Source organism: Coccinella septempunctata, chromosome 6 (genome assembly GCF_907165205.1).
Source record: "Coccinella septempunctata chromosome 6, icCocSept1.1, whole genome shotgun sequence".
Taxonomy (NCBI): Eukaryota; Metazoa; Arthropoda; class Insecta; order Coleoptera; family Coccinellidae; genus Coccinella; species Coccinella septempunctata.
In genome coordinates, this window is record NC_058194.1 from 18849857 (window position 1) to 18870402 (window position 20546).

Sequence of the window (20546 nt, forward strand, 5' to 3'; positions counted from 1 at the left end):
GAAGGTAGAACTAGTCACAATGAAGCGTTTCACCAAAAATCACCTATACGAAACTTTCAAAATGACAAAGTTGAAAAAATGACTACTGAGATAGATCCTAATACGATCTTAGACCGTTTGTTAGCTGAATTATCGCAAAGCAATGGGAAAAAAACATATTTCCTGATTCGACCAAGTTTCGTTTAGGATATTGGCTCGTTCGATATTTTCGTGGTAATGAAAATGGAAACCGAAGGATTACCGAATTGTTGTCATTATTTTTTATCAACTTACACGATTTCATGAAATGGCTCATTTCGATACCAACTGACAGAAGAGACTTAGGACACAAGTGTAAAAAATAGAATAATACTTCAAAATCTCACCAATAAAATTCGTCTGAATTATTCACGAATTTTTTCACAATGGACATCAAAATCTTCTTGTTCTCATTCCAACAATCGTCGTGAAAATGTGATGAAATGAGGAAACATCATAGCACTTTTTCAACATAACTCACATAAGCACTTTCAAGAAACTGCCTCGATTTTCTACATACAACAATTATGATTTTCTCAAAAGTGACCTGATGCATCCAATCCGATGAACTTGGTACTGAACCGTTCATTGTCCAGCCAAATGTTTATGTTTTGTTTCGTTTTTGCGATGCCGGAGTCACCTTCTACAGTCCCGTACTTGAAATTCAATGAAATTTTGTCGAACTTCTATTCTAGGGGTTGTATCTCAGCTATCTTGGATATTTTGTATGGAAAATTGAACGACTTATTTTGATGAGTTCTACCTTGTGTCAAAAAAAAGCCCAACCTTTGAAAACACCCTATATTAGTCGATGTGTAGGTATATTGAAAAGTTCTGGGACAACGCACTCGTCTTCTCTATATTTGCTAAAAATGCTAGTTGTAGCAATTGTTCAGTAGACACTTCTGACCCATGAAAAAGACTTGGCTGAATACCTGCTGAATAATTGTCTCGGCTTCTTCAAAAACTATTTGGTTATTTTCCAACCCAACTAGATGATGGAAAAGCTCAAATAATTATTCAGCAAGTACCCAATTTCCATCATCAAGAATTTCATGCTCACAGTCGGAAATTCACAGTTCGAAGTCAGCATTCCCGAACTGAAGTCAAAATTTCCGAGTTAACAGTCGGTACTCTTATTTATTGTAATGTAACTAAAATTTTTCAGACATTTTTTGATTTGTGAATTAATAATACATATTAATATCGTCCTGCAGTTTTGCAATCGAAATTGGCATCATACATGATGTGACAAATGAATAAATGCTAAATTTCAGTTGAATCATGTGTTACGAGAAAAAAAAATCAAATTTCAACGCCTTGTATCGCGACATTGAAGCGTTTTAGCGACCATGTTTGAAGTATAAGTTTTTCTTAAGGGGTCTCTCTCCTTTTTTTGCTTCTCCAATTCATGAACTCCCTATGGACCCTATGTAAGGAACATACTTTACTATCAACACTATAATTATATACTATATTATATCAACATATACTATTACGATCCGTTGAAATCTTTATTTTATATTATAAATTAATTTGTTATTACAATCGACGAAATCGCAACTTGAAAAGGAAATTCAATTCTAAACTGACTTTTCTAAAATTCCCCACGGATTACTCTCCATTATTTTTTGTTTCCATGCCATCCAAAATTTCCTAACATAGCATCTGTGATGAATAAATTTCTTCTAAATTAACAAAAATTTCTTCTAATTCCTAATACTCATTGGACAAACTACACTGAACAATATTATATTGGGGAAACTCAAACCATAATAATACATGCTGAGACTTTGACGCGTTCAAATATTTTAACAGTAGATTCTTGAGGTCAAATGTCACTTTTTTCTTTTAACATTTCTTTCGAATCGGCTCAGAGAACCCAACTATTAAAACCAATTTGGACGCTATCTAATGAATAGGTATTCGAACATTTTTTGAAATAAAAGTGTGCTTCATATTTTCTCGTTTAATGTGCCGTTTTCGAGTAATTTGATGTTCAAAAATTAAAAAGTATCTGCGGAATTTGAAAAATTTAGTATTTTGGCTGAGTATAACTCTGTAAAAGATCCACAGATTTGTAGTGTCACAAATTTAGCTAGTTATTCTGAAAGTAATTTGGTTTTTCCTGGGTTAGCACAGCTCATTATGAAAACTTAGAATGTCTATATTTCTTTTCAGGGCCGAATTAGAAGAAATGATATAAGAAAAAAGAGTTTTTTTTTTGGCCTCAAGAAACTACTGTTGAAATATTTGTACTCACCCTGTATAGCTTTTTTTTCGACTCATCTCTGGAAGCTCTACGTCAGGCGTATCTACATTTACCAAAGAAACACCTTTGTTCAAATTAAAAACTTCTTTTTTCGAAGATGTCGGAAATATAGTGGCAAAAAAATAGCAGTGAATAGTGTGATTCGTCATTGTACAGGGTGAGCAAAATTCGTTGTCTACTGGGGGGATCTCGAGAACTGTAGCAGCTAGAAGAAAACGGATGACACATCTCCTTTTCAGAGAAACAAAGAATGGTGAAAACAGTAGCTTCCTAAGTTTCTTCGTTTATGAGTTATCAGCAAAAAATGAGATTTTTGACGATTTCGAAAAGTTATCATATCTTTTTTGTCCTTGAAGTAATAGATCTGAAACTTGAACATTCTACTGGCATTTTTTTACGTAGAATACACTGACAAAATCAAAATATTTCTTCATTTCGAATAATGATTCGAACTTTCGTTGTTTTAAATGCAAAAAATTTTACGCATAAAAGTACCCAAGAAGGTTCAAGATTCAGATCTGTTACTTCAAAGACAAAAAAGTTATGAGAACTTTTCGATATCGTCAATATCTCAAATTTTGTTTATAACTCAAAATCTAGAAATGCAACGCCGATTATGTTTCCAGATTTGGATTACACAGGAAAAAGAGGTCTAGAATGTGTCGTCCGTTTTCTTCTAGCTGCTATAGTTCTCGAGATCCCCTCAGTAGACAACGAATTTTGCCCACCTTGATGTACCTACTTATCTGAAAAGTTTCATAAAAATAGGATATCGTTTCAAAGAAGATATTTTTGATTCCATAGTTCATACCAACCTCGCAATTGATTGAACATTAATTATATAGATGGTGTCTTCTTAATATCATGTTCAAGATGATCATATTGATTAATGAAGTAGAGTTTGTGTCATCCTACATGTTCAAACTTTGGCGATAGGATGAATCTTGATCATGCTCGATCTATTTGATATGTCAGTACCCATTCCAAGGTTGGGAAAAGTACATTTTTAAAGAGCGCTGAAGAATGGTCCATTTGAGTTGGAAAAATATTTGCAACACAAGGAAAGACAAAATCTAAACCCACTCTTATGCTTTGAAGGTTATAGGAAATTTATGCAAGAGTTCCCCGAATTCATAAAATTCATGCAATAACAAATTATAGTAAAAATTTTGAACTGTTTTTCCGAGAATTCTGTCGTAATATTTTGTTCATCTGCTGTTTGTTTGTCATTCTCATACTTTCACCAATAAAATGGTCAAAGTTGGGTCGAAAACAAGTATATCGAAACAAACATATTTTCCAGTTTTCATTAAGGTCTTATTCCTTGCTCCTCATTAATTTCACTATCGTTCTCTTACACAAGTTGTCCAACGAAACTTCTTTCTCTATAAAATTGGGATAACGATAATGAATGCAATCTTGCACGCAAACATCCAGTTCTTCGGTACCTATTACGCAATACATGTCAACTATTCGACCTTCATTCTTCACCTTAAGATATTTAGATTTGATTGGAAATAGGTAATCCAGTTGAAGCAATGAGAATGAGTTTCTTCAGATTACATATGAGTTCATGATGATTTCTGTTATAGGTATTCGCAATATATTTAATACTCATTTTACTGATGCTTTCACTCATTATTCAAGATAACTAGAGTGGAACATATATGAATGTGTTGGCTTACACCATTCGAGTATTGGCTCTACTTTTTACCACTTTTCGTTTGCTTTGTTAATAATTTCTACTAATTCAAAAAAATTCTAATTATCATTAATTTTGCCATCTGGTAGAGCTCCTTGAGCTCATTTCAGAAGGTAAGACCATTGAGGTTTATTACTGAAGAATCTTGTGTGGGTGTTTGATGATTAGCTGATATTATACATAGATAGAGATTATCAAAATAAGTCATACTTGTTAACGAATCCTGATCAATAGCAACGTCAGATGCCATAGGAAGAAGAAGTTAATATTTTATTGTTCGGAATCAGTCTCCACATGAAGTTGATACCTATGAAGAATGTTTTGATAGGCCCATAAGATATGAATGAACTACGGAATGTGTGAAAAGTAACGCAAAAATTCATACCTTTGGTATGTATTTACTATTTTCTAAAAAAATGGTCAAAAAGGTCAATTTTCAATTCAAACTACTCAACTCTTTATGTAGGTATCTATGGTGATTTTGTTATGCACTCTACGAGGGTGTAGGGTAGTGGAGTTGTTCTGAACAACCCCAACCCCAACTTTTTGTGACAGAAATGGGTAAAATCAACCATGTTTCATTTTAAGGATTACAGGTCATACTTGAATTCGACTTTTTAATTTTTTATGTATTTTCAGGTCAATTATATACATGATTGATGTTTTTGCAGTGTTATCGAATACATGCCTTTTTGTAGGGTGGTAATTGATGAAATATATATCTTTCATCAAATACACTAGGAAAAAGTGTTCTCTTTAACACAGTGTATGTCACTGACCTCAGAATATACAGTGATTTCAAATTAGATTTCAAATTTCAGGGTGAACCTTGAAGGAGGTGTTAGTATGACTCATTTTCTGTCTTTCTTTTAATTTATTTAGAACCGAAAATCAACAATTCCCAGATATTTGAGTACCTATTTGTGATTTTTAAAAGATTTCCCAACTTAGTTCAGGAGTTGAGGTTAAGTTTTTCAGAGGTTTCTTTGATTGACAGGCGCTAAATCGTTTATAAATAGGATGGGAATCCTGCACACTATGTTTTGGCTGAGCATTCGTATATTTTTGAGCGAAATGTACCTATTCTAATCGGTGGATATGCTGAGAAATACCTAATTCGTCCGGATCTAACCTTTTTACATTTTCATGTTTTGGGCATTTTAACAAAAATGGTATAAGGCCGAGTGAAATGACACATGGACAACTAGGGGAGAGAATAGAGTAATCAACTAAGCAAGTGAAGGTCATTACGAAAGTAATTCATGAATACATTTTCTAGGGAAATTTCAATTGGTTATTTTTTCTTTTCCCCTTTCAAATCATAGAATCGTACTGATGCTTTTTAAACATCATATATAATACGGCATAGTTTTACTTTTTCATACATTCACTATATTCCTATACTTTAACCTCAAATTATAATCAAATTCAGTCAACGTAGAAAAATTGGACGAAAATGAACTAAATCGAGAATTCTTTTGAAAATCACAAGAACTCGAATATCTCGGAACTGTTGATTTTCTGTTATCGATGAATATGGCTCAAACGAAACAAAAACACCTTCTCCAATGTTCTCGTCTAATTTGGAATCACCCTGTATAAAAGAAGTTGAAATCCGAATTCAATTAAATCAGCGATTTCATCACTAGGATAAAAAAAGCTTGATAATAAAAAAACAGCAATGACCAAATCATCCTCAGCAAAAAACGGTCTATCCATTTCTAGCACCAAAAGTTAGGGTTGCAATCAAAAAAACTACCGTGCGTAATTTAAAGCTAAAACAAACCCGGTTTGAGCGGTGTAACCCAAAATAGTAAATACTGAAGATAAGAATTTTTCACTGACTTCAGAAATTTGAAACACATTACCCATTATTTCCTTACAGTTTTTTCCACCGAAAATTTTTCCTAACATTTTTCCTAAAGTATCGTGGTGGTCGGTGGATTCCTTTATTTGGCCACCCGGTATACACATATCAACAATCTTTACCGATATGATATCGTGTAATCCATCTGTGGTTATACATACTTACAACAACTTCAGGAACCTTCACGGTTTTCAAGGTGTAGAATGAACATCTCGGTGGGAATCCCATGCACCATTTGTAATTCCTTACTGTAACATTCCTCAAAGAAAACTCGGTAATGTTCACTGGGTATCTGGAACATATGTTCATCCAATTAGCGAGATGATGGCGCAAGCTTTATGTTATATCTATATGTGTGTCTGTGCCTTAATGCTGGTTGATGGTTTTCTCGCATTCCGGCAGAATTAATTGCGGAATGGTTGGGGGAAGATGTGGGTGTTCGTGTATTTGAGCTTGCTGTTTATGTCTTTAAAATATTCTGTACATATACGCATCATTTCTCACTAATTGTGTGACAGTGGAGCATTATGTTGTTCGAGATATGGGAAGAAATGAGTTTTCTTTATTACTTCGTATTGTTTCTCAGTTCGAATAAACAACATATTTTCCGGGTTTCATAAAGCTTGATCGGGGAATCAACGGGAATAGAGTCATGATCATTCAGAATATCATTCTTGCATAAAATTATGATATTTATACGTCCATTCTATTATATTCTCTATTGCTAATTCTTCAATATATTCAGAAATGAAAAGGTTTCAGTTATTCCGTTTGAGAAATCGAGTGACTGTCAAATTGTTCAATCAAAATTTTATGAAACCCGCTGATTGAGTATCATTTCTCAAATTTGAATAGAATAATCGCAAAAACAGACGTTTTTGGAAATCATGATTAAGAGGCTCCAACACCAGAGTGATGCAACTCAGAATCTAGTTCGATAAGAAATTGTTGGAAAAGCTCTATAGATTTGGGATGAGAGGAAATACACTACGCAAAAAAATTAACGCACATTATGGAAATCTCAAATTTATTCTACAACTGAAGGTGTTCTCAATGATAATTATTTTTATCAGAATTATGCACGCATATGTTATCCACTTTCAACGGTTTTCTTCAATACAGATGTTTTTTTCCCAGCAGGAATAAAAAAAGATGATATTATCAGATTTTGAATTCTAAAATCAGTTGTTCTCGATCAATTCTAGTGATCAATAGTTTTTCTTTCGTTTGATTTTCTACACTCGATCGCTATGCAACGCGAAACACGCAATTTGACCCAAGAGGAATGTGCCCAAGCGGTAGTTTTGCGAGAAGAAGGGTGGACACACAAGAATTGCAGAAAGGTTTGGAGTTTCCCATACAAGTGTGTGCAGAATGTTGCAGCAATTCAGGGAGACAGGTATGAATATCCGAAGACCAGGACAGGGTAGACCACGGGTAACACTGCCATTCAAGAACGTTACTTGAGAGTTTCTTCGTTGAGACAACGGTTTGTAATCGCTCGCCTCCTTCAAATTCAGCTTGAGCAAACTCATGAGGTGCAAATTAGCACTCAGACAATAAGAAATCGCCTCAGAAAATATGATTTAAGGCCTCGTGTCGCGGCAAGAGGCCCAGCTCTTACCCCAGCCCAGCGAAGGGCGCGTTTGGATTTTGCGAGAGGGCATATACATTGGGAAGAGGCCCATTGGGAAAGAGTTCTCTTCACAGATGAGTCTAGATTCTGCCTCTACCATTGTGATCGACGTTCCCTTGTATACAGACGTACACATGAATGATATGCTCAGTGCAATTTCCTGAATACTTCTGGTTTCGGGGGAGGATCGATTATGGTATGGGGTGGAATATCTTTGACTGCTCGCACAGACCTAGTGGTCGTTGATAATGGAGCTATGAATGCTGATAAGTATATAAGGAACATTCTTGAAGAGCAGTAGAAGTAATGCCATTTGCCCCATACATTGGTGAAAATTTCATTTTTATGGACGATAATGCCAGACCCCATCGTGCACGCATCGTTCAGGAGTACCTTGAAGAGGTTGAAGTCTCTCGAATGGAATAGCCAGCAAGAAGTCCAGATCTCAATCCGATTGAGCAGGTTTGGGACGACCTCAATAGAAGGCTGAGAAGTTCAGAAAATCATCCAGCTACTCTTAATGACTTAGGAATCCAACTCGGAGAAATCTGGGAAGGATTAGATCAGAACATTTTAAGATCACTCATTTTGAGTATGAACCGTCGTTGCCGAGCTGTAATTAATGCAAGGGGTGGAAATACCAAGTATTAAATCACTTATCAGCATTTCAGTATTTTGAAAATTGTTCATTTCTCTTCTTTCACATAAGATTCGGTGAAATCCTGAATTTTTCTTCCATTTAATGTGTCTTGTTTCGTTCAAAACCTTCCCGAGAGAACATAAAAAATAAGTTATAAAGTCAATGTAGAGTTAATTTTCATTAAAATTGAGATTTTTCAGAATGTGCGTTAATTTTTTTGCGCAGTGTATTCATAAACTTTTAGAGAGTTATTTGTCAGATCGGAATATGTATCACATTTCCATCTATGGTTATTGTTATTGGGAGATAATCGATTCGAAATGTGACTATCGAAAAATTTCCAAAAAAATGGAATCAATGAAATGATTGTCAAGACAAAATTTTCAGATTTATTACTAGAAAAGTTGCTCTTTCAGAATAACCATTCCAAAATATATCTACAGATAGATCACAGAAACGAAATCACATGCATTTTCTATCTTCAGTAACTAAAACAATGGATAGATAGGATTATTGAAAACGGCCGTAAATGATCTTCAAGACCGAACGGCTGCATCGAGCTCCACAAAATTTCCAATCAGCTTGTACATACAACTAATGACGTAATGACGTGGTGTCTATGATTGTCGATAGCCACTTCTCCTTGTCTGAGGCAGAATGACAGTTGCGTTCTATTCCTTTTATTTAGATGACCGTCCACACATCTCTTTCAGCATGACAATCCACATCCCCATATTGTCAGTCGTACTATTATGGACATTCTTCAAGAAACTGGCGTCTTGGAGTGCCAAATTTAAACCCTATTAGTTAATCCACGATTTTTCTCGAAATCAGGTATTAAAATCGAACATTGATCATCTCATTCTCTTGACCCAGTCGTGTATACATCAATAAATAAATTTTTACAGCATTGTCCCATTATGAAGTTGAAGAAACTATTTCTTCTGATCTTCTGGCCATAACACTCCTTATGCCTTTCAGTATTTATTCCGAAGAACCCGAATATAGCGTTGTAAAGTTTCAGCTCTTACATCACAACTGAATCGAAAGGGTCAACCCTTCTTTTTGCCTTGAGCGAGCCAATTCAGGAAGAGGACCGATGTGTTCAAGGTCGATCTAATAGGAAATAATTGGCGTTCTCCTATTACAAAACCGATCTGGAGTAATCTGAGATACAACTAGCGTACCCATAAGGCAGTGGATTTCGAATAGACAATTGCACAAGAGAATTTATCTGCTATACTCTTTCACTTATTATTATAAACCGCCTTACACTCATGGGATGTAAACGACCACTTTTACTTTCGTTTAAAATGCTGACCATATAGTGGTTTATGTGTCAGTGCGTTTGGTAACCGGAGTACCTACAACAGCGGTTGCTTACTTTCCGGTTCACCTGATGTACGGGACATCCTAATCCTATCAGGTATTCTTTCAGGATATTTCTTCTCGTGTCCATTGGGACCATTATTCGGATAAAATAGGAGCTACTTTATGAGAGGACTAGCTGGAGTCCATGATGAGCCAAAAAATTGTCTAACCTTGACTAGCTATAACTTTCGACATTCGATTTGGTGATGTTGGATTTTCACCCAGACATGCAAAGCATTAATCTGTATGACTGTGACGCAGGGGATATTTTTAAATACTCTCTTGTTGTACAGGGTATTAATGTGACCAACCAAAATTCCTAGCGAAAAATTTGAGAAAACTGAGGTCAAGTCAACACCTCGGGATATCTTTGCCACGTTTAACCAAAGCCGCGGAATCTATGTACCCGATGGGTTGTTTCGTATGTAATTCTTATATGTTCACTTTATAACCCATTTGTTTTATTGAACAATAAAAATAGTTATTTGTGTACCAAGGAAAAAAATGTCCAGTACAGTCGAGCCTGCAAATTAATAGCCGGGGCGCAGCCGCGGATAGAAAGCAGGCGAGACAATATGGACAGTTTTTTGATTAGGTGCATATTACATTTTTTCGTCGACCTCTCATACCTTTATGAAAGTAAGAAGTTACCCGTTTTATGGCCTCATGTCGTATTGGACATGAGCCATCGGCCATATCCAATGGGGAATTCTCCTCAATTTGGGTTATCACTGCATATGCATGTTTAAACTGAATAATTATGAGTTTCATTCATGATTTTTTCAAATGCACCGCGAAAACTATTCAAAATCCTTCTTCAAATATGGGGTTTTAAAGTTTAAATCGCTTGGTTTCAAGTTTACGATTTGGCAACAGCGCCTACTAGAAAATAAAAAGAGACTCAACTTCTTTGAGATCATTTATGTAAGTGTATCGAAGTTTTGTTTCATGTCTATTGATGTATTTTAAATTCCAAAAAATTTTTTAGCCTTGAAAAAGGTCCGATTGGCGACCGAAACGTCGGTGTAATGATTGAATAGGGAGTGATGAAATAGATGATCCAAATACCTGATAGTAGTTTTACTGATTCGATAACATGGATGACAATATGAACCCAAACTTATATCGTGGTGGACTTTTCCAACGTATTAGACGTGAGCATGACAATGATACCTATCTCAACTGCAAGAACTTGGTCAATGAGAGGAAAAGGTTGGCGTCTTTGATCAACAGGAGAATATTTCTTTTACACTGCAGAACAAGGGGCATATTCCCTAAACACGTTATAAACAACATAAAACAGATATTTTCTTTACAAACTGAAACTCACCCCTACAATAGAATGGTGGACAGAACCTTACTCAAATTTAGAAAATCAATACTAAACATTGAAATAAAAATAACAATTTGGAGGTTGCAAGAAACGAATAAGAATATCCAAAGACTGACTAACCTCTTACAACATCGACTGGAAAACAACGACTTTAGTGAAATAACAAATTTTGCAAACAGAATAATGAACAACCGTGTAAAAGAGATCAGGACGGAGAACTTGAAAAAACTACTGGAACTTGAAAGAGAACAGAAGACTATTATACCTTTAGATTGTAATAATAAATACATAAAGAACTACACGAATATTGACATACCCTGTGAAGTGAAGTCAGTGATAGGGTTAGGCCCAAAACACGGAATAGTGCCTCATAGACTCCCAATAGTGGACATTGTTAAAGACATGGAGAATTGCATATCAAGTGCCCCTATAACAGAGGAGGAAAAAAACTTATGTAGAGTTGAATGTACCGGTGTTGTGAATAATTGTTTGAGAAGACACGACGAACTAGATAAATTTAGATTTCCATACAAAAAATACCTCAAATGTACTGATGAATTTGTGAAAGACAATCCAGAGATCATAATAACACAATCTGACAAAGGCAACTGCACTGTAGTTATGTACAAGGGGGAATACATTGAAGGTGTCACAAAACTTCTTGAAAATAGGGAAACATATAGACCTTTGAACACAGACCCCACAAAGAAGATACAGGACAAAGTTAACAACAAGTTAAAACAAATGAAGGCAGCTGGATTAATCAATGAGACCGAATATAGAAAGTTGATCAGACATAACAGTGTTATACCTAAATTATACTGCCTAAGAAAAATTCACAAAGAGACATTGAGTTTAAGACCAATAGTAAGCAACATTAATGCACCCACCTACAACCTGGGAAAACTTATGCATGACATCCTATCCAAGGTTTTATCAACATCACCATACAATGTTAAAAATTCCATTCAAGTCAAAGAGATCATCAGGAATATTGTGGTACCAAAAGGTTATATACTTATATCACTTGATGTAGTTTCCCTATTCACAAACATTTCCAAAGAACTAGTAATCAAAGTTACACATAAGAGATGGCACTACATCAAGAATTTTACTAATCTAGACAAATCTACTTTCATATCACTGATAGAGTTATGTTTTGAAGGTGGATACTTCAGCTTCAACAATAAATTTTACCAACAACTAGTGGGCACTGCAATGGGAGCCCCTGCAAGTACCAGCTTTGCAAATTTAGTGATGAATGACTTGTTCGACTTCGTGTACGAGAAATTAGGTTTCCACATCCTTATGATGTTGCTATATGTAGATGACACTTTAATGTTGATTCCTGCAGTAATGAGACAAACTATTATTGATCTGTTCAACTCATACCATCCCAATATAAAGTTCACTGTAGAGGATGAAAATGAAAACAAAATTACATTCTTGGATCTTTCAATAACAAGAGAGGACGACAATTTAACAACCAGTTGGTACACAAAAGCTATAAGTTCCAATAGAATAATCAACTACTACAGCAATCATAGTAACACCCAAAAAGTAAACACGGCAATTAGTCTGATGTATAGAGCATTATCTTTAAGTGACAGCAAATTCAGAGATGAGAGTACACAGAGAGTTTGTGACATTTTGAGAGAAAACAACTACCCCAAATATGTCATTCGACGAGTTGTGAATAAGACCAAGGAAAAAAAAAAAAAATTGGACAACACCCAACAAAGGAACAAAGAACCAGCACAATATTACAGATTCCCTTTCATACCCGGCCTCTCACAGAAGATTTCAAGAATTTTCAAGAGGATTGGTTGCACTGGTGCATTTTATAACAAGATCACAACGGGAAAATACTTCACGAAATTAAAAGATTGTGTACCGACAATGTCACAATCGTCAGTGGTATATAAGATTCCATGCTCTAATTGCGAGAAGACCTACATCGGACAGACGAAACAACTATTGAAGGACAGAATTAGACAACACAGAGCAGACTCCAACAATATCACACATAGGGATAAAACTGCTCTCACTTCACATACACACAGGGAAGGACACAAGTTTCATTTCGAGGGAACAACAGTACTCGACCATGAAAACAACAGTTACCGTAGAAACATAAGCGAAATGATTCACATAACACTAAACAAAACGGTGAATTATAGGGAAGACGTCAGTGGACTCAGTACAATTTATAATAGTCTATTGATACCTTTGAGAAAATGATCAAGATTCTTCTCTTCCTACCAACTTCAATGGTTCTATTTCAAAAATTATGCTCTATGATTCTAATATCTAACCTAGATTATTCTGTTTTCCTACAAATTATTGACTTGTTTCAAAGAAAATTTTGAGAAAATTTCACTGGAGTTCAAAGTCGCTTTTAATGAAACCTTGTGTGCAGTTTTTATTATTTTTGACTCAACTTCTTTGAGATCATTTATGTAAGTGTATCGAAGTTTTGTTTCATGTCTATTGATGTATTTTAAATTCCAAAAAATTTTTTAGCCTTGAAAAAGGTCCGATTGGCGACCGAAACGTCGGTGTAATGATTGAATAGGGAGTGATGAAATAGATGATCCAAATACCTGATAGTAGTTTTACTGACTAAAAAGAGCAATGTTCGATCAACTGGTTTATAAAATAACAGCTGTTGATTTACAGGCGCGTACTTACTGGCGAGCCTCAACTACAACCGGCCATAAAAATCCCATAAAATTTTACGACCTTCCTCGTTCGTCGCAGACTTCATAGACAGCCATCTTTGTCTATCTCATCAAGATAATGTATTTGTTGTCCTTTCTTATCAAGCCATATTTCAGTCGACGTTGCCAACTTGCAATTGAAATGAAACTCGCCTTCAAAAATAGTCGACTTTTCGTTTGGAAATTAGTACGTAAAAGATATTTTTTATTCAGGTCGACGAAAAATTCATTTTATCTTTCATTTCGACTGTATATAACTGATTCAAAATCATATTCATACACAGCTCCCGTACATTACGGTCCGGTATTTACCTTACTAGTTAGTATTTATTAGAGTCCAGTAGAAATTATTATTGAAGGAAGTGAGCAATACACAATAGAAACTTCTTTCGGAACAACGAGTTAGCAGAAAAATTTACTCAACTGAAGTACTCGGAATTTGGATTAATAGAAGATTTATTCCACTGCACGCATTCGGAGGGAAAATATGTTCTTCCGGATTGTAGGAATTCCCCTGAATTATGAGAAAGATATGTAATTCAGGAAGTGTGCTTAAGGAAAAAGTGATGTTGGTTTACTTTTATGAAAATTGTTCAGATGATTCATTGAACAAGACTTGAATATACATTACTTATTCTGAGGGATAAGTGATATTTCAAATGAAATGCCTTCCTATTCTGAGTTCAAGCAAATTTAATTTTTTTCCATTTAATCCATTCCATTTTGAGATATTCAAATTTGAATTTTGTACAGAATTAGGCATTACGTTAACCATGTTGTGTGAATCAATCAAATTTTCATCAACATCAGTTTTTAAACCACAAAATGTGTTTGGCTATCACAATAGCATCCTTAGGTGGGATTCTTCAATACTCTTAATACATCAATTGGGCAGATCCAAGTATTTGTAGTTAGTAAGTAATGACAATAAAAATAACCGATTAAGCAGCCCTACAGAAAAAAAGAACAATGCTGACGAAACATCACAAAGATCACCCTGAAGCTTAATAGACGAACAGAGCTGCCACAACATCTTGGGGGTCGAGCAATTGTTGATTTGTCCAACTTCGAGAATATATCCTGAACAAGGCTGTTTCATCAGAATTTCATCGAATTGTTTGTGATACTGATAGTTTAACTTCGTTAAAGCTGCAACAGGATCACTTAGAAAACGTCGTCCACCCTGCAGAGGGCAGAATGCAGTAACTGATTCGGCAAACCTCTGCATGGAAGACATCAGAATGAGGTCAACCATGATTATGTCAACATATCTGCGTCGAACTGCTGGTTGACTTCAGGAAGGTTCTTTCCTGATACATGGGCTTCATCATTGCCAACCAGGTCAAGTAAGCCTGACAAGGAACTTCATGAAATATATCGCCAAGGATGTCTCTGTGGCGGACGATAGTTGTTGTTATGACTGTTCTACACAAGAAACCATCCATCACCTGGGGATTTTACACCAAGAATTGGCAATAAAGTACCAACTTCTGAGGTCAGAAAAGGTACAATATTATACAAATACCATCCAGATTCTGTATTTGACAATGATCATCACAAGCTTTACTGGATCTCACTGACCTCATCATTCTGTCAATAGATGAAAACATTGCACTACTCATTGACAAGGCGATTCCAAATAACAGCAGCCTACTAGATAGGCACATTGAAAAGATTTCAAAATGGAGAAAACTCGAGGAACAAACTGGAAGTTGAAATATATCAACACCATCCCTATTTTCATTTCATTCACAAGTTTGATATCTTTGAAACATCACATTTTGAAATAACCATTTCAACCGTTTCCCAAAAAAACTTATTTTAAGTACTTAAAAACGAAAAATAAAAATAAATATTCAAAATTTAAGGCGACGAACGAGAAAGGTCGTAAAATTTTATGGGATTTTTATGGCCGGTTGCTGTTGAGGCTCGCCAGTGACTACGCGCCTTATGATGGCTGGATCAACAGCTGTTATTTTATAAACAAGCCATTGTTCTTTTTATTTTTTAGTAGGCGCTGTTGCCAAATCGTAAACTAGAAACGAAGCGATTTAAATTTTGAAACCTCATATTTGAAGAATGATTTTGAATAGTTTCCGCGGTGTATTTGAAAAATTCATGAATGTAACTCATAATTATTCAGTTTAAACTTGCATATGCTGTGATAGCCCTAATTGAGGAGAATTCCCCATTGCTTTTGTCACCATAACTCTTCGAAAAATAGCATAATCATTAGAGTATGAAATGAAGAAAAAATAAAATTCTGCCATAACCACCTTACAATTCTAAATTTAGAAAACTGGTGATTTCAAATTCTGATCGACAAAATAACAGGTAATTTACTATTATAACATAAAATAATATGTATTGAAGAACATTTACGTGATACAAAACCAACTAAACTCAATATCTTCAGGCGCTTTCGTTCGAGGAAGTGAAAAGGACTCCGAACCGACACATCAAAAGGCTGTTAAATTGAAGCTATGAAGAGAATTGCCCAATCGAATTCTCAGGATCTAGATTGAATGATTTGCATGTAACTATACCGACATATTCGAGATACGAAAGCCGATGTGATTGACGATAACAATTTGCAAGTTTAATTATTCCAATCGAGGCTCAAGAGCATGTCGTAATCGCCATGCACAGTAGAACGAAAGCCAAGGGCATATAGAATCAGCGCAAGTAAATGTCCATTTTGGTAGAATTGCATTTTTCGGCCTTTCGGAATGAGAGAATAAATCGTGAAATTAACCTGAATTTGTATTACCCGAGGGTGATGAAAGGAACATGAATGTATGAGTTATTGCTGACAAACAATATCGAATTTTTGTAATTACAGATATGGGCCAAAAAGTTCATGGTCTACCCACCACACTGTCACAATCAAGCCAGGTATATTGCATCTAATATTAATTCTAGTCGAAATTGTTTCATTACTAATACTAGGAATGGTTAGAGTTCCAAGGGATGCTTGTATTTTTAGATTCTAAAATAACTTCTTTCTGAAAGACTGATAACGCCTTAACAGGAAGGTAATGAATGCAATAGTAAGAATTAATTCAGATGCATAAAGCTGCATTCACAATCAATTCGCGGGCCGAAGTGCACTTCGGCACGAAATTTACCATTCGCAATAATCTTGGAACCAAATACTCAAATGAATCAAAAATGTAACTGATCAAAACATAAGCATCAGCATCATCTATAGCCGGCACGAAATTCCTTGCCGAAGTGATAGTTTGCGACTTGCACAAATTTTGTCTTGAATTTCATTGTGAATGGTAACGGAGAACGCCATCTGCTAAGCTTCCGTGCCGAAGTGCACTTCGGCCTGTGAATTGATTGTGAATGTAGCTTAACACCCGCTGAGGGGAGTTGAATCGGATCTCGTTACATACTAGATGGCGCTCGAGTACTTGGTAATACTCTATCAGCTACTACTGATATTTGATTAGGGTCGGTCAATACCAAGCGTTTTCATCAGAAACCTCCTTATTTCTTATGGGAACCTGCATTTTCCAGTGAATTATGATTCTACCTATTCCTAAACCAATATCCTATCAATCGTATGTGCGATATTGAAATAATTTATTAGTCGATGAGGTTAAGATGGTATCTGTTATTTCGCTCCAGGTACAAGAAGAAAAGATTGAATAGATACCCTTTTCCAGTTGAAAACCGAATAAGGATCAAGGATCAGTCTTTACTTCTCTGGCTGCAAATTAATGTGTTGAAGGATATTCAAGAATGAATGCCGTGTGAATCCTCAGACAGAATATTCCTGACAATTGACTGACAAAGTGCTTAAGTTTCAAGTAACAAATCGTGTTTTCATCATAAATTGAAAACCTTTGTGAAACTCCAGCCACATTTTAGTATTTCAACCAAATTCATTCTTATGTAAACGAAGCCGAGAATTGGAAGCTAGTTTTAACATAAAATTGATCATCGTCACATAAAAACTAATAAATTCTCTTTGTCAATAACTTACCGCTCTTCCTCCTCGCAAATGTGGTCCCCGGTGAGCTCACAAGAAACGAGAGCTAATGTAATTCCGAATAACCATATTCTCATTAACATTACTGAATTGCAGTAATTCCAACAAAAGCAGATTGAAGGTTTTTCCTAAAATCCAAACTAGTAATACTTCATGATATTGTTGTTAACTAAGTTTTATTTCATCAACTTGAGGCTGAAAATTTCATATCCAATAGATTAATGTTGGGTATTGAATAAAATGATGAAATTGAGTATTATTTGAATATATTTTTGTTAGGTTACTTATACATATAAAATTTTGAATTCATTCTTTCTTTTAATTCAAATAAATAATTCAGTTATGATTTTCCTAAGAAAAGACACATCTAAATGTGTCATCCATCCTATTCAATTGGAGTTCACTGATTAATTAATTTTTTTTTTCAATATAGCATATGTATGAGTTAGCAAACGTTAGTGTAACGGGGTACCATACAATTTGGAATATGATACGAGAGCTTAGGGAATAACCTCAGTAAAAAAACCCTGTCTGTAGTGTAGTGATGTCAAATTTGTTTACAGAATAAGCTTTTAATACAAATGATAATTTCCAACAACGATGAGTTTTAATCGCAAAAAGTATTTGGCGATCACAATAACTTCTTCAGCTAGGCGAGGTTATGATAACATGAATTCAGTTCTTTAGTTCTGGATTTTCATCAGGCATTATGGACCACATCAATTCAGTATTTTGACATTGTATTACTATGCTATAGCTAGTATCCTAAAATCCGTCTGAATAATGGAACTATTGTTCAATGGCAAATACTACAAGCCTTCATGAGGTTTCTCATCAAACCTCAAACCCTACAAAAACTGGAACTGCATGTTTTTCATAACACTTCGAAACAACACTTCTGAGATGTATGTCATTGACCTCGAAATAATTAAAATGTAAAAACTCTACCTCAATAAGTTTAACCATTTCATCTCTATATTGAAGAAATTGACAAATTCCTTGATTGTACATGGAAAGTTGAGTAATTTAAAGTAAAAATTGACCTGTTCGAGAATTTTTCCACAGAATAGTAAATATCGAAGGTATAAATTTGTGTGTTACCTATACCTTTTATTCACTCCATATAATGCTTACTTCATCAACCCCTGAACTATTGTGCAGGTTGGTTCTTGATTCAAAATCAGAAGATTATTCCGAAATTTTGTGTATGGGAAAGCCTATGGGATGGTTTCAAGTTCTTTATTCTTTATTCCCAAGATAATAATAAAAAATCAAACGAAATCGACAGTAAAGTTACAGCATCGAAAACAGCTCCTCGATAGAAACTAAGTGTCTACTGAAAAGAGTATGAATGCGAAATATATGAATGGTTTTATAAATTAATTCCATTGCTTTCTCTCAATTGTCTGGGATGAATTCATTCAAAGGTCGTTTCCCAACGAAAAACACTGAACATCTTGCTTCATAGATAAAACAGAAGAAATAAACACCATAAGGCAATTATTATATAGGATTTAATGATGATAACATCGAGGAAGTGGGTAGTAACTATAACTTATGTGCCAGATTATGAGCTTTAAACACCAATTACATACAATTGCCAACCTTTTCAACGACATGGTACTAACTGAATGTCAGTGGTCTGATGCATTTTGCTTTGTCGCATCCAATAGTGCATTTTTTGAATCGAGCAGGAAAAAATAAAGTGTCCCCTGAAATTTTCATAGTTTCAAGATATGCTAATAACTGATGGATAAATAGTCTATTTATCTTTGTAGATTGTTTATATAGGCTACCTATTCCTCAGAAATTATTGAGAATAATACGGTGAAGTATCTCAAATTGCGAAAATGGAACTATGAATGTTGAAAAATTTTATTCCCCGATCTAAAGTTGGAAAATATGTCTCTAGGTTGAATAGCCGGAAAATGAAAACTAGAAATATGTAGTAAGTATGTGAATTACTGAGTAGTCATACCGAATACTATAATACTTTATAAAGGATGTTCAAGTTATCTCTGGCACATTTTACAGGCAATTTGCGACCTATAGAGTACGATCCAATCATTTTCCGTTGTAAAGTTATTGTTTTTTGACGCTTTACAATTCTCTCACTGCAAAAAAGGCATATCTTGAATACTAAAATCCAATTCGAAAATGTTTCCTACAGTGTACAATGAATTTTGATTAAAGGGCTAGTTTTTGAGTTATGTAATATTTTTAGTCGAAAACTCTCTCCACAAAATACCTATAACTTTACAACGGAAGATAACTAGACTAGACCATACAATATACTGCTTGCAGACTCTGTATAATCTTGAGTATATGCATGAGAATGATGACATGTGGATAAGGAAATGCATTTTTCGGAAAATATGAATAGTGATGAAACTTACAAACAAAATAGCGTTTCATCTTTTTTTCTGTGCTTTCATGAAAATTCTTAATGTTAATACAGTAAATTTCTCAGACAAAATCGTCTTCAATAACCCTAAAGTACATTCTACTAGTAGTAGTACTAGTATTGTACTACATATTAAGTAAGCATATTATTTTCTTCAAAAACTTCTTGGTTTGAATAAATTGGTAACCATTTTTGCAGTTCTGGAAGTATTTCATAAACCAAACTACTTCTATACTTTATTATGAGAGCAGAAACTAGTCTAATATTCATAAAACATTTCGAAATTTTCTGGTTAACTTTTTAGTACCTTATTTTTCAGGAATACTTATGAATATGTTCATATTAAACTTCATTTTGACCATCAATTTTCTAATTATATTATGATGATATAATTATATGGTTGCAGGTAGTAGAAATAATTAATAAGTAAGTTAGTCTTAATGGCTTGACAAACACAAAAGTCAATACTGATACTGTATTCCGTCTTATACTATTCGAACTAAAAAAAAACTTCGTTTAATAATTGCATAATTCAGGAGTTTGTCTTAAGGCTTCTAAGGGGGTAGTAGGGCAGTTGGGTTTC

The 20546-nt window shown here is 34.7% G+C and overlaps 2 protein-coding genes across 2 annotated transcripts in view; one reads left to right on the top strand and one right to left on the bottom strand.

Annotated features, from left to right (window-relative positions):
• The window catches only part of LOC123314754 (laminin subunit gamma-1-like), a 31716-nt gene that overhangs the window by 10149 nt on the left and 1021 nt on the right, over positions 1 to 20546 (bottom strand). The window contains exons 2-3 of the mRNA XM_044900081.1: positions 17554 to 17664; positions 6025 to 6151 (exon numbers count right to left, since the gene is read on the bottom strand). Of these exons, the coding sequence (XP_044756016.1) occupies positions 6025 to 6151; positions 17554 to 17642 (216 nt within the window). The 5' untranslated portion in view covers positions 17643 to 17664. The remainder of the gene's footprint in view (positions 1 to 6024; positions 6152 to 17553; positions 17665 to 20546) is intronic.
• The window catches only part of LOC123314756 (proline-rich protein 4-like), a 31695-nt gene continuing 27550 nt past the window's right edge, over positions 16402 to 20546 (top strand). Inside the window, exon 1 of the mRNA XM_044900083.1 lies at positions 16402 to 16454. Coding sequence (XP_044756018.1) covers positions 16404 to 16454 — 51 coding nt within the window. The 5' untranslated portion in view covers positions 16402 to 16403. The remainder of the gene's footprint in view (positions 16455 to 20546) is intronic.